Source organism: Ovis aries, chromosome 1 (genome assembly GCF_016772045.2).
Source record: "Ovis aries strain OAR_USU_Benz2616 breed Rambouillet chromosome 1, ARS-UI_Ramb_v3.0, whole genome shotgun sequence".
NCBI lineage: Eukaryota > Metazoa > Chordata > Mammalia > Artiodactyla > Bovidae > Ovis > Ovis aries.
In genome coordinates this window covers 18923016-18937254 of record NC_056054.1, presented here as the reverse complement: position 1 = coordinate 18937254, position 14239 = coordinate 18923016, and the positions used below count along the sequence as shown (strand labels likewise).

Sequence of the window (14239 nt, the reverse complement as noted above, 5' to 3'; positions counted from 1 at the left end):
AGGGGAGTTTCTGTTCTTGCTCAGAGTTCCCGCTCTGAGCTGAGCTGCATTCCTCTAGGAGGGAAGTGCCAGGAGTGATCATGAGTGTGACCTCTGACCCTCCTGACTGGCACTGGCATCTCCTTCTGGTGGCGAGGTGGGGTTGGCCCAGGCTGGCTCTGGTTCTATCTACCCCTAGCCGAGCCTGTGGACACTAGTACCCACTTCCCTTTGGGCATGGGGGAGGAGGCTGGCACTCACCTAGCCCCAAGCACATGGGGAGTGGGCGCTGAGGCTGTGGGCCAGGAGGGACCCTGTGCAGCTAGGAAGGTGGGCCCTGGCAGAGAATGAATCACTCAGAAAGCTGTACTTTTCCTAGTGTGTGCTGTACTTCCTAGGTAAGCAGAAGAAGGGAGGTGTAGGAATAGACTTCCCAGATCCCTGCTGTCTTAGGATCCTGGCTGTGGGAGGCCCAGGCCACTCAGGAGACTTACTCCCATGAATCCCTCTGATGGAGGGGTAACAGACCAGGGGCAGCCTCAGGAACCTGTGCCATTAGCCAGCTCAGTGACTCCCAGGAAGCTCAGAGGAGGGAGAATACACCAGGAATCAGAACAGTGATTCCCTGGGGGTGGGGGGAGAGGAGTGCTCAGAGAAGGAGAGATCTTAGAGGGCCAGGCCCTCTGGTATTGTAAGGATTAGGGTCTTGAACTGGGCATTCTCGGAAGGTGGGATCTGGGAAGAGGGGACTTGTGCTTAGGGGGAGCAGCATTCTTTGGTGTGTGGGGGTGCTGGAGGCAAGCGAGCATTTGGAGGAGCCATGGAAGACAGCCACCCTGGGCTTTGTTCTGCAGGTCCCGGGGCAGCTGCTCTCTGTGGCGGTTTGTGTGCACTCCTTGGCTGTCCTTTGGTGTGCTAGTCCTTTGCCCTCTGGCTTGTTTTGACCCCTCCCCACCTCTCCTGCTGATCTCGTTGCAGCTGAACAATAGCTTCCTACTGCCTCCCAGCTGGGGCTGAGGAGGCCAGGCTCTGTCCTGCCTTTGGGCCTCGGCGTAAGGCCTTCTCTCCGTCTGAAGCACCCCTAGTCATCTTTATCAGGCATCATCCTTGATGATTCAGCTCAGGTCTCACCTGAGCTGAGAAGCTCAGAAGTCGATCTTTTGCCTTAAGGCTTTAACACTCTGGATATCCATGATCTTTGAGTCCATGTGTTTCCTTGCAGGCATGTCCCTCCAAAGCGCAGAGACTGAGCCTAGTTCCTCTCTGTGTCCCCGCTGGCCAGATCAAGGCTAGGTGCAGAGTGTATGCCCAGTGAGCAATTGCTAGCTGGCTGACTGATCCTTGAGAGCTGGCTCCAGAGAGGGCCTCTCACGCGGGCCTTGGCAGGGCTATGCGTGCGGGTGTGGCAAGGCCCGTGCGCCTGGAAGAGACGGCGTGCCAGCTGTCAGAGTGCATCTGAGGCTGCTTGCTGGTCTCTGCAAATGCAATGTGAAGGGCCGGCCAGGCGAGGCGGGCGCTGACCATGAACAATTGCTCTGTGAAGTTCACTAGACTTTGTGGTGTATGGATAGCTCCCTGCCTCTAGGTTCCTTGGCAGAGAGGCAGGAAACCAGCCGACCCGTGTGATAACATTGCCACTCGGGACTACCTTGGTGCTGCTGGCGGTGGAGGAAGCTGTGCTGAGCCTATTCAGCTTGGTTCTCTGCCAGACTGTGCTGAGTCGTAGAAGGGGAAATGGGTACTAGGGGAAACGGAGGACTCTGTGATCGCCTCCTGGGAGGTAGACCACGTAGGTCTAAGAAAAACCAGGGGTCTCACCCCTTCCTTTCTGCTCTCCAGCCACACTGTATTGTAGCTGCGCTTGAGGTGATCCAACTGTAGTCCTCATCAGCCATTCAAGACAGGGAAGCTGCAGGACCCTGGAGGTCCAGGCACATGGCGATCTTTCTGACCTTTATACTGCATGACTTGTGCAGGGATTTCTGCACCCTTAAAAAGAGCAATGAGAAAAGCTAAGCCAGAGAGGCCATTGCCAGGGTTGTGGGAATACCATGTAAAAGCCTCATTCCTCTTTCCCCGCATGGGACCCAGGCCCTGGCTGTCTGGGCTTCTCTCCCATCCTTGACCTTACTTTGTCCTGCCCCCTTCCCTTCCTTTCCTCTCCTCAGTGCCCCAGGAGGGCTCTGCCCCATGAAAAGAATGGGGAGGCTCCGGGCCTGCTTGGCCCCCTAGACCTGCTGAGTGAGCAAGCAACTGGGACTGAGGTCTCCGTCCGCACTTGACTAAGGCCTCCGGTCTGAGCAGAGGCAGAATGTGGTCTTTCAGCTGCCCTCTCCTGTCCATAGGTGGCATGGGTGGTCTCAGGGAAGGGCAACTCTTCCAGGGCCAAGTCTCCACTTCTCCCGCCTCCACTTACTTTCCCTGTAGCAGAGAGGAGCGAACTAGTGTTTGCTGACATTTGGAATGTCATTGAATGATCTATGCTCTTATTGAACTGTCAGCTTAGAGAGGACTTAGGGCCCTGCTTCTAGCGGCCTCCAGGAGGTCAGAGCTGTCACTGAGGGGCCAGAAGAGTGTATAGACACATGGCATGTGTACTCATGTGAATGGATACACTCAGGTACCCAACACTGCATGCATGTATTCATGCTTGAATACATGTGCATACACCTGTTCACCTGCAGAAACATGAAAACATGTACAAATGTGTTTATATATGCATATTCATAAACTGTAAAGGCACATGCACATATATAAACATACACATCTGCATAAATAAGCAGAATATTCTTGAGTGCCTTTTGTGTTCCAGATACTGTGCTGGGCCCTGGGGATATAACAGAAAATATGTATGTTAAATAAACAATTTCAGTTGTGTTATAATACCAAAAAGTTCAGAGTCATAGGATCATATCACAAGGGATATGACAGGATATCATAGGATAATATCACCTGACTTAGTGGGATAAGGGGGAGGAAGGGGGCCTAAGCTGAGACCTGGGGGATGAGCAGAAATCGACTGAGCAAAGGAGACCATATACGGCAAGGCTTTGGGTGAAGAGAAGCCTGGCAGCTTCATGGAGTTAGAATGTAAGCTCCATGAGGGTAGAGAATGTTTGTCTCTTGTGTTCCCTCTTCCTTCCTTGTCACTCTGGATAGTCCCTGGCACACTGTAGATGTGTAGTCATTATTTGCTGGACAAATGACTGTCTGAAGCACATGAATGTGGGGAAGAGAGAAGGCTGACCTGAACTGAAACTGGAGGGGAGGCAGCACCTTGTAGACCAGACTTTAGGTTTTGATTTTTGTTTGTCCTTAGGGTGAGGGGACATGATTGAAGACAGGAGAGGCATCATCTGATTTGTGTTTTGAAAAAAAAATACCTCTCAGGCTGCAGTGTAGAGAGAGCTGGTAGAGACAGGGGACCAGTAATAGAGCTGTAGCTGGTGTGTTGGGATGGGCAAATCATTGTGTGGGCAGCATGGTTGAGCTCGTAGCATCCCCAGCCCCTGTTTGTTGGATGCCAGGAGAGTGCCCTTCTCCAATTCACTGTAACAAATGAAAATGCCACCCCCCACCCCAAACAAACATACATTTCCAGTGGCCTGGATGAAGCTGGAGTAGGGAGGTACCGTACCTACTTGAGAACCATGGAATTAGACCATTGCTTAGTTCAGGTGAAAAATGATAGTTACTGGGATTGAAGTGACAGCAGTGGAAATGTAGAGAAATGGACTGAGTCTGGAGTATTAAATGGTATAGTCAGTTCTCCTGTGGTGGAACATGCGCCTCCCTGTAGATCACCATGCTGTGGAAAGCTATGCAGTAAAAGTGGGGTTAGGAGCACAGTCCTCACAAACTTCATCAGTGGCACATGAAAAGAGATGGGAATCTAATTTTAAAAAATGTAATAAAATAGAAACTGTGGGTAGTATGACTTTACATGCATTGAATGATTAAGAAATACACAAATACTACAATAACTATGGCATTTTTACCTTGAAGAAACTTGAAGTTTGCTTGGAAATGAGCATGAGAATGGTTGCAGGTTGTGAGTTACTATGAAGTGGTGGAACGAGAGTTCTCTGAAACCAGAGACTGTAACCAGATGGATGTGGCTTGTAGCACAAGTGGTGGTCCAGGTAGCTGGTATGTGTTTGGGATGTGTGCATTTTGTACGTTCGTGCACAGCTCTGTTCAGCTGGGTGTAGCTTCCTGTGTTGATCTTATATTGTTTATGGACAGAGCCTCACATAAATGCACAGTGTGTGTCCTGGTGAATTGTCCCCTAATACTCCAGTTGCACTGGAACGAGCTTGCTCTTTCAAAATGAGTGTTCCAGCAGAACCGACTGTAAAATAGATGGGAGATGGTGACCGATTGGCTGTGAGGGTTGAGGATGAAGGAGGAAACCATCATGACTCCGAGGTTTATGATTTGAGCAACTGGGAGAATTGGAACGAATTTACCGAGACAATGGAAGAAGAAGTGTAGGCATTGGAAGAGAAGGCGAATTCAGTGTGGGACACATTGAGTTAGATGCCATTGAGGCATTCTGGTGAAGCTTTTGAGAAGGTATTTGAATATATAGTCCTGGGACTCAGGGATAAGGTCTGGATAAGAGATGCAGATTTGGGGGCATTATTGGTGTGTGAGTGATTATTGCAGCCATGGAATGGAGTGATTAAGATGAGAAGAAAAGAGAGCCTAGTACAGAAGACTGGGAAATATCAATGTTCGATACATACAGGAGGGAGAGTCAGAACTAGAGGCAGAGGGGGAGTGGTCACTAGTAGTAATGATATTTCTTAATTAATGGTTGTGTTTTGTGTGCTAGACCTGGCAGTGTCCAGTATAGTTGCCACTGGAGAAGGAAATGGCAACCCACTCCAGTGTTCTTGCCTGGAGAATCCCAGGGACGGGAGCCTGGTGGGCTGCGGTCCCTGGGGTTGCACAGAGTCACACATGACTGGAGCGACTTAGCAGCAGCAGCAGCAGCAGCAGCAGCAGTCACCTATAGCAATCAAATACTTGAAGTGTAGCTAATAGGATTGGTGAACAAATTTTAAATTTTATTTAATTTTAACTAAACATAAGTTGAAAACTTTCAAGAAGAACTTTTAAGTATGTTTAGAACTGGATTGGTAAATCTGTATTTTCAACTGTTAATTGTTTAAAATCTAAATACAGCTGAAGTATTTCTGATGAAGATTTAGCATCTCAATTGAGATGTGTTGTTAGTGTAAATTACACACTTGGTATGAGAAAATACAAAATACTTCTTTAATAATTTTTTATGCTGAGTCCATATTGAAATGATACTCTTTGGATATACCAAGTTAAATAAAATACATTCTTACAATTAATTTCATTTGTTTTTTCACTTGGGCTGGGCATTGAATCCCTAGCATGCTTATAGAGCTCACGTTATGTCTGTGTTGGACAGTGCTGTGCTCACGTACCTACGTTATCTAATTCTCACAACTCTGTACGGTAGTTACTGTCATTTCTTGCATTTTAAGGTTGAGAAAACTGAGGCACAGAGTGATGACGAAACCTGCTCAGCGTCTCAGTTTGGTACGTGACCAAGTTAGAACTCAAAGTTAGCTTTGCCTGCACCTGTGCCGAAGAGAATAAACAGAGCGAAAAAAGACAGTGGAAGGATGGCAGAAGAGGAGGTAGGTCAGGAGAGGGTGAGGCCACAGAAACCAAAGAAAAAGAGTATCTTCTGGGAAAAAAGGATTGGTCAGTTCAGAGGGGCCACATGATGTAAAGACTGAAATACAAGTGCCAGACCTGGGCTCAAGGACCTTGGCGACCCTGGTGAACCCTCTTGATGGCATGATAGGGATGGGTCAAAGCTGGAGCACATTGGGGAGTAAATGAGATAAGAGAAATTTGAACTTTTTCAGAAATGTGGCTTTGAAGGAGGGAGGGAGGGTAAGAGCTGTTGTGGGGCAGCTGTGGAATTGAGGCAAGTTTTGTGTTTTAAGGTGGAAGATGTATGTTCTTGTTTGTGTAGTAGAGAGGAAAGGTTGAAATATAGGGGTGAGGGAGGTCTCTAAGAAGGTGACAGGAGAAGGGATGGAAAACCCAGTCGCTTGACACTGTCTTCAGGGGGAAGGCTGCTCTTCCACTGGGACAGGGGGAGGAGAAGTGCAGACAGGTGCAAGTAGGCTTGTGGATTTGGTGATGACAAGAGGCAGTTTCCCTCTAATGGCTTTTGCTTTTCTCTGTGAAATAGATCAGTCGTTTGCTAATAATGAGTAGGGGAGGGCTGGGAAGGTTGGCAGAAAGTTGAAAAGGATTGCTATAGTTTCAGTAAAGAATAGCAGTGTGAGCTTTACTTGAGAAGTTCAGTAGGATTTATAGGCAGTGTTGAGGGTCCAGTTGATGTTGGTGACACTAATTCACAACGGAACCTCTCTGCTCAGCTGTGTGGCTTTTCTTTAGCAGAGCTCAGCTGCCTGGCTGTGCACATGCAGAAAGCAGACATTTAGATTCATCCACAGGAGAGAGATTCCCAAGGGGTGTGATGAAAGCAACAGTTGAAGATATGGTCAAGACAGTGGTTGCCAGGATGGACTGTGGGGTTTAAGCTGGATGTTGAAGGAAGAGAAGACAGCAGGGGACCTGGCAGATATGGAAAAAGTAGATGGGTCCCAAGAAGATGAGGGACAGGTAAAAACCAGCATAGTGGAGCATGCCAGATGGAAGAATAAGAGACTGTGGTTGGAAAGCGGCATATCTGAATCAGTGATTTCAGAGACGGGGCGCTTCTAGGTGCTGGCAGGCTCCAAGTTGCGCCCAAAGGGGTGGGTGGCCAAGATTAGGTGGAGGAGAATGTTATTGTAAATAAGAGATCAAGAAATGGGTAGGTCCCAAAGGATGTGAATATGTGTGTATGTACATGTGCATACATAGTATGTGTCTATGCACTGCAGGACACAGGTATAAATTATATAAGTGCATGCCTGCACAATAAGCACTGCATGTATGGTCAGACCACGCCATGCAAGTGTATGCATATACATTCACAGATGGTCTGGAATTCCCTCTGTTGCCTGGGCCTGTTTGGATGGGCTTTTGGGGAAGCTGGCAGGCAGCCTTAGGAGGATTGTGAGTCAGTCCTGGCAGACAGGGCTCAGACAGTCCTGCTGGGAAGTTGTAGGGTTGGAGGTCACCTAGAATTTGACAGACTCAGATGAAGCAGGTTGTGAAGATTGCTGCTCCCCTTTGCCTCTGCCATCTGTGCCATACACCCTGCCACAATTGCTGGGTGCCCTGAAGGGGATGGGGTTGGGACCAGCTCTGAAAGAGGGAGAGGAGACCTTCTTGGGTCCCTGCACGAAGCCTTTCTTTCTCCCCCCTCCTCTGGGAGTGGACAGCAGGAGAAACTGCTGAAGGGAGGGTTGGTGTCTACGATTGAGTACGACTTTTCCTGACCTTGGAGCATTCAGAGTCCCAATCAGTGCAGTAATAAATTAAGGGCTTATGGAGGAATAAATTCTCGGCCTTAATGAAGTTCTTCGCTGGGGGCCATAGGCAGGTCAGCAAGTCGGGATGGTGCAGATTGGAGGCTCCAATGAGTGGGCTGAGCTAGCCGGGAAGCCGTCAGGACTGAAAGGGTCTGGAACTCTGCCGGTCAGGTCACTTTTCTGGTGCTGTGGGGAGAGAGCTGCCCCAGTCATAGGCAGGCTGACAGAGGCTGGGATTCTCTATACAGTGGTGGCCACCTGGTGCCTGCTGCAGAACCCCTTATTGGAGTGATTTGGAAAAAACAGTAACAAAACAGAAACCAAGAGAGGCGTGAAGATGTAGGGGCCCTGCCAGGTGTTTGTTTTGTTCTATTTTGGAGGAAGGAAGGCTCACACTGAGATGGATGCTTCTGGACCACTTAGTGGTCAGGACCAGAAAGGTAGGGGCTGTGGCCCAGGTCTTCAGCGTCATCCGGAGTACAGAGCACTGTCTGTGGGGTGTTGACAGCGTCACATAGGCCACTGTCTTAAGTGGAACTAGCTCTGCGGCTGGGTAGATGAAGGCCTCTAGCAGCGAGAACAGGATACAAAGCACCAGGTAGAAGTATAGGAGAGGCAGGGGCACAGGCAGGGACAAGGAGAGGCCAAGTGGGAGAGCAGCCTGGAGTGTTTGCCACGGTGTTCGAAGCTGAAACCCTGGGTGGGGTCAGCTTGGAGGCTGGAGGCTTTGGATTGAAGAGCTGAAACTGGAACCTGGGCCTCAAGAATCCATGTCCTGAGCTTTACTCCTTTCATCCCATCCCCTGTGACATCACCCCTTGGGAATGGGCTCTTGAGATGAAGCCCAAAGGTGGCAGAGGAACCAGTGCTGTGTTTGGAGTCGGGGCAGCTGGAGCTGGAGAGGCTGTCTTCTTTCTTCGCATCTCCCTGCCCCCATGGCGTAGTGCCCTGCCTGGGCTTTTCCTTTAAATATGTCTTAACAGCTGTCTGAACTCTGAAATTTCTTTCACTCCTTCCTTCGCCTTGTTAACATGTGTTGCCTTTGGGGTAATCAGGGAAAAAATATTATGTCCTTTTACAATTACCGGGTTTTGGAATATTAAAATGTCTCGCTGCATCGGCACTGTTATTTTGATTGGTATTCTAACCTTTGACTAGCCCATAAAGCGCGCCGCTCCTGAAGCCAATATTGCAGGACTGAAATTTAATTCCGGAATGATTCCAGATAATAGGGAGACAGATAATATATGCATGAAGGATATTATGTTTGGACTAACTGCAGCAGGGCCAAGGCTGGGGAGCTGAATAATAGCCCAGAGTGAGTTATAATCTGTGGGACAGAAATGCCTTACTGTCAGGGCCAGGAGAGGAACTCTTAAATCAAAGACCCAGGAAAGGGTGCGATTGCAGTGTGCGTGTTTTGACAGGAAGAGCACCAGAGCCAAGAGGGTAGGTATGGGAGGCCCCTCCCTCCTCCTGAGCATGGTACCCAAGGCCTGGCAGATGCAGCTCATGGCAGCATCCCTGTCTTCATAGCTCCTGTCCTCTAACATTCCAGCCATATCAGACTTCTTGCCGCTCTTCCAGTAGGCAGGACGTTTTCACTTCCCTTTGCTCATTCTGTTCCCTTTGCTTACATTCCTTTTCCTTTTTAGAGTTTTGGAAAAACTCCTGTTTATCCTTCAAAACCCTCCTCTGTGAAATCTTCTCTGATGCTACCCCAATTCTGGTTCAGTTCAGTTGCTCAGTCGTGTCCAGCTCTTTGCAACCCCATGGACTACAGCACGCCAGGCTTCCCTGTCCATCACCAACTCCTGGAGCTTGCTCAAACTCATGTCTGTCGAGTTGGTGATGCTGTCTAACCATCTCATCCTCTGTTATCCCCGTCTCCTCCTGCCTTCAGTCTTTCCCAGGATCAGGGTCTTTTCCAGTGAGTCAGTTCTTCACATCAGGTGGCCAAAGTATTGGAGTTTCAGCTTCAGCGTCAGTCCATCCAATGAATATTCAGGACCGATTTCCTTCAGGATGGATTGGTTGGATCTTCTTGCAGTCCAAGGGACTCTCAAGAGTCTTCTCCAACACCACAGATTAAAGCATCAATTCTTCGGCACTCAGCTTTCTTTATAATCCAACTCTCACATCTGTAGACGACTACTGGAAAAACCATAGTTTTGACTAGACGGACCTTTGTTGGCAGAGTAACGTCTCTGCTTTTTAATATGCTGTCTAGGTTGGTTATAGCTTTTCTTCCAAGGAGCACGTGTCTTTTAATTTCATGGCTGCAGTCACCATCTGCAGTGATTTTGGAGCCAAAGAAAATAAAGTCAGCCACTGTTTCCACTGTTTCCCCATCTATTTGCCATGAGGTGATGGGACCAGATGCCATGATCTTAGTTTTCTGAATGTTGAGTTTTAAGCCGACTTTTTCAGTCTCCTCTTTGACTTTTACCGATTCTGGTAGACATAGTTAATCATCTCCTTCTCTGTAGGGCTTCAGTACTTTGTAATGAGTATATCACATGATCTTGTAATCATCTGCTTACATGTTTGTCTTTTCTACTAGACTGTGAGCTCCTCGAGGCCTACTTTCCACCCGTCTCTGTACGTCCAGTGCTCAGCATTGGGCCTGGTACACACTAGGTATCAACAAGTACTCATTGAACCCACACTGAATATTAACACCAGACTAATGAGCTCCAGAGTCCAGATGCCCAGTCCTCTGCCAGATATCCCAGACAGAGAAGATAAGTAATTTGCCTAAGGGCACACAGCCAGGAAGAGGGAAAGCTAGGATTAGAACCCACATAGGTGTTGGTCTTTTCCCCACCATGTCTCCTCGGGAGATGGGCAAGGGAAGGAGTTGGAGGGCAGGATAGGAAAGGCAGAAGCTCACTTCCCTGACTCTGTCCTTCCTTCCTTCCTTCCTTCCCTCCTTCCCTCCTTCCCTCCTTCCCTCCTTCCCTCAGGACTTGGGTCCTCTTTGCTGGAGACTATACTACTTCTTAATACTCATGGGACTCAAGACCTGGCAAGGACTGTGCCTCCTGTTTATGTTAATGACCTTTAGACAGTTCTTCCACGCAAAAGCTACTTCTGTATTGTGAGTTTGTGACTGAGAATCAGGAAAGTACCTGAGAAAAGTACTAAGTGTGGTTTTGGAGAGCTCTTAGGGAGGTAGGCAGACAGAGTACATGGGGCTCTTAGTAATGTTAGAAAACTTCACAGGACATTGCTTTTGGCCTTGAACATCTGGTGGAACTAATATTGGGTGTATGGTGATAAAATTGCATAATGAAAAAAGCTGCAGTGAATTTGGTTGGCTTTTAAAGGAGCTTGTATTTTCTTAATTACAATGCTAGCTGCATCATCCTAGACAAATGGTATGGCCGTAGCTGACACTTACCCTTCACTTGGTGTTCAGGTGATACTTGATGCGTACACTGGGCCCTGTGGATGTGGCTCAGACCAGAGACCACTGGCGCAAGAGAAAGAGCTTCAGAGCCAGGTGAGTCTGGCTCAAACCAGATGATACTACCGCCAACCAGCTGTGTGATCTGGGGCAAGTTCCTTAACCTCTCTGACTATAAGAGATACCAGTATCCGACACGCAGACTGCAGTCCAGTGGGCGTGGTTTAGAATCTTGATTCTGCCCGCTTACTAGCTGTGAGATTTTAGGCAAGTCACTTCGTTTCTTTCAGCCTCAGTATCATCCTCTGTAAAACAATAAGAACAGTACCCACTCTGAGAGTTGTCCTGGGCATGAAGTGATAGCACGCGCCTCTGTTCCTCCCTTGCCCTCACACAGAGCACCAGAGATGAGGCAGCTAGGCCACGAGGGGAAGAGACAGGAGTTCAAGGTAGACGTATAAGCCTTTGTGGGCAGGAGCTAGGAAAGAGGGGTTCCTCCAGCAAAATTCAAGTGAGCCCAGGGAGGAGGAGCCGAATGCCATCCTCGGACTGACTTACCCTCAGCTGACACCAAGGAACAGAGTCTGTCATCTCATGTCCTGGATTCCAGCTGCCACCAGCGTGCCTGGCTGTTCATGGGTACGGAGTCACATTCACCTTTGGGCAGTTCCCGGCTCTGCCACCTTGCTGTGCTGTGACCTTGGACAAGCTATTTACCTTCTCAGTCCTTGCTTTCCTCACTTGTAGAGTTAATTAATAATAACAGATAGGTGCCGCTCTAAGTGCTTAGTCCTCAAAAAGCTCTGAGATAAGTGCTATTAGCCAATTTCCAGATGAGGAAACTGAGGTACAGGGGTTAAGTACCTTCCACGAGATTAAGCAGTCAATGAGTGATGGAGTTATGCACCTGAATCTAGGCAGTCTACTCCGGGGACCACGCTCAAAACTGATTTGCCTTGTTGCCTCCAGTGCAAACCGATGTTTCCCCTGGGGTGTGGGAGAGGCAGTCAGCCAAGCTTCACTGAGGAGACTCGAGGTGAGCCTTGGAAGACACAAGAATTTTCAGGAGTCAAAATGGGAGCCATGTGAGCAGAGGCCTGGAGGGAAGGAGCTTGTTGCACTTGGGAACTACAAATAGTAGTTTTCAAGTGTTTTAAGCTGCGATGTGGGCCAGCTGTGTGTATGCCTTTTAGTGGAGGAGAAAGCAAGTGAGCACAGGAAGGAACCGTTTCCCGTGGTCTGGGGTGGAGCAGCCTCAGCTCCCTTCTAACAGTGGGGCAGTTGCTCCAGGAAGCTGCCGTGTTTGCATGCAGGTGAGGGAAAAGAGCCTGTGGGCCTGGATGGCAGGGAGGGAAAGAGGCCACTAGGCTTTGTCGCATTATTGGCTGTGAACAGTCTGAGACTGCTTGGCCAGAAGACCCCAGAATCCTTACGGTAACACGCAGGAAATTACAGAGTGAAGAATCAATTAGGTGCTGTTTGTCAAGGTTCTAGAAGAGTGCTGGTGCTTGGCGTGGGACTGGGCAGCCCGGCAGAGCCTCCGCCAGGGAGCCGGCCGGCCTTGCTCTGCATCCCTGGTCTGTGTGGCCACGAGGGGGAAGGGAGAGGAGTCAGCTCAGGGCAGCCAGGATCCTCCCTTCCTCCGTGAGGTTCCCCTGCAGCTGCTACAAGTCGACCTCCCGCCGGGGGTGGCCTGCGGTGCCCTCCGTGGCAGATCTTCACCCTGAGGCCTGCCCCGGCTCTGTGTGCCTCTGGCTGGCTGCTGCTCAGAGTCAGTGTCCTGTCAAATGACACAGCGTCTCGGTCCTGGTCCCACCCTGAGCCTCCTTTGTCTTTCTTTTGTGTCTTTGAGGAAGTGAATTCCCAGCCCACTCTGGAGTAGGGGAGAGTGGGGAGCTGTCCTGGGTGTGTTGGAGACTGGATTTGAACCTTGGCATCCAGACTGCAGAGCCTGTACTCTCACCCTCGGGCAGGGGCTAGTCCATGCCTCTTGGTTGTTGTGTGTGGTGTGGTCTGTCCCTGTGCAGGGCGGTAAGCCACTTGAGGGAAGGGACCAGGTCTGCTGCTTCTCTGACCACCTGGTGAGGTGAGCAGAGGGGATGTCAGGAGGCTTGTAGAGGCATAGATACTGTGGAAGAGGTGGGCTCATCAGAGTTCAGTGTGAAGTCTGAGAAGCCAAGGGCACCCTTAGTTACTCTGCCTTCTCACAGGTTCATTCTTTTTTCTTTGCTTCCTTCCTTCTTGTGTTGTTGTTGTTGCTGCTTTGGACCCTGGAAACTGGGAGGACTTACAAAAAGGGGAGAAAAGGGCACAGAGACTTCCTGAACGCAGGAGGCACAGCCCTGTCTCCCAGCTGCTGTTTTACCCTGCAGTCCACTCTGGAAAGGCAGGTGTGGTCACGTCTGTCAGTATCAGTAATAGAGTCCCAGCTGGAGCCAGGCTCTGTGCTCCACGTGCTTCGTACATGTAGTCCTCACAGCTCCTCCCCAAGACAGGGCCATTGTCCCTGTTTTGTGGGTGCTGAAGTAGAGACTCAGAGACATTAAGAAGTTTGCTCAAAGTCACATGACCAGGGTGTTAATCCAGGTTCTCTCCTTCCATGACTTTCTTCTTGTGACTAGTCCCATAGCAGATATTACCTGAAGGCAGTTCCTCTGGTCTGGCCTGGGCTGGAGGCCTGGGCAGACACACACGGGCCATTCCTAGTTGTATGGCCGATGAGGCAGTGGTTGGGGAAGGACAGAGTTTGGCCTCATGCTCCAGCTCTCTTGGGAACGACACCTGTCTAATGGGAATCTGTGTGTCAGAGAGTGAGCCCATGTGTACTTGCACATTATGTGTGATTAAAGGTGTGGATCTTGTATTTCTCCTTGTGGGGAGGTGTGTGTGTGTATACTCAACTATGTGTATGTGCCCTCGCGTGGGAATGCAGGGCAGGGTGTGGGTATGGGCCCTGTGGTCTGACTCCACCTGGAGCTGTGCAGATGCAGGCCTTGTCTCTAGAGGACAGCATGGTGCAAGACAAAGAACTCTGGACTGAATTCGAAGCTGGAGGATAAAGACGTGGGCTCTAGCGTTGGGTCTTGTGCCCTTTCTGAGGCCTCATTGTCCTCATCTAACAAATAAGGAAGCTGAGCAAGGTGACCTCTCTTGTGGTCTCTTCTCCCGTTGCCATCCTAAGATCATTTATGGGACCTGAGGTTCCCTCAGTTTGCTCCCAGCAAAAAATGTGACAGATCCAAGGGAGGCAAGAGAAGTCCCTCTTTGACTCTTATTACTTTGAGCTCTAGCCTTGGGGCTACTGCTGTATCCTATTGGGAAAAACTGAGGGTCCGGGAAAGGCAAGGCATCGCCTGGCATCAGGTCGGGAGAG

The 14239-nt window shown here is 49.5% G+C and overlaps 1 protein-coding gene across 18 annotated transcripts in view; it reads left to right on the top strand.

The window, feature by feature from the left end:
* ERI3 (ERI1 exoribonuclease family member 3) overlaps nt 1–14239 on the top strand; it is a 132506-nt gene that overhangs the window by 73666 nt on the left and 44601 nt on the right. For 10 of the 18 annotated variants that reach the window (XM_012120995.4, XM_060402616.1, XM_027969090.2 and 7 more), the window contains one exon: nt 10879–10962. The exons of 7 other annotated variants lie outside the window; for them this stretch is intronic. In XM_012120995.4, the coding sequence (XP_011976385.1) occupies nt 10879–10962 (84 nt within the window). Of the gene's footprint in view, nt 1–5501; nt 8575–10878; nt 10963–14239 lie in introns of those variants that run through there. One more of the 18 variants, XM_042239882.2, reaches the window with a different exon arrangement.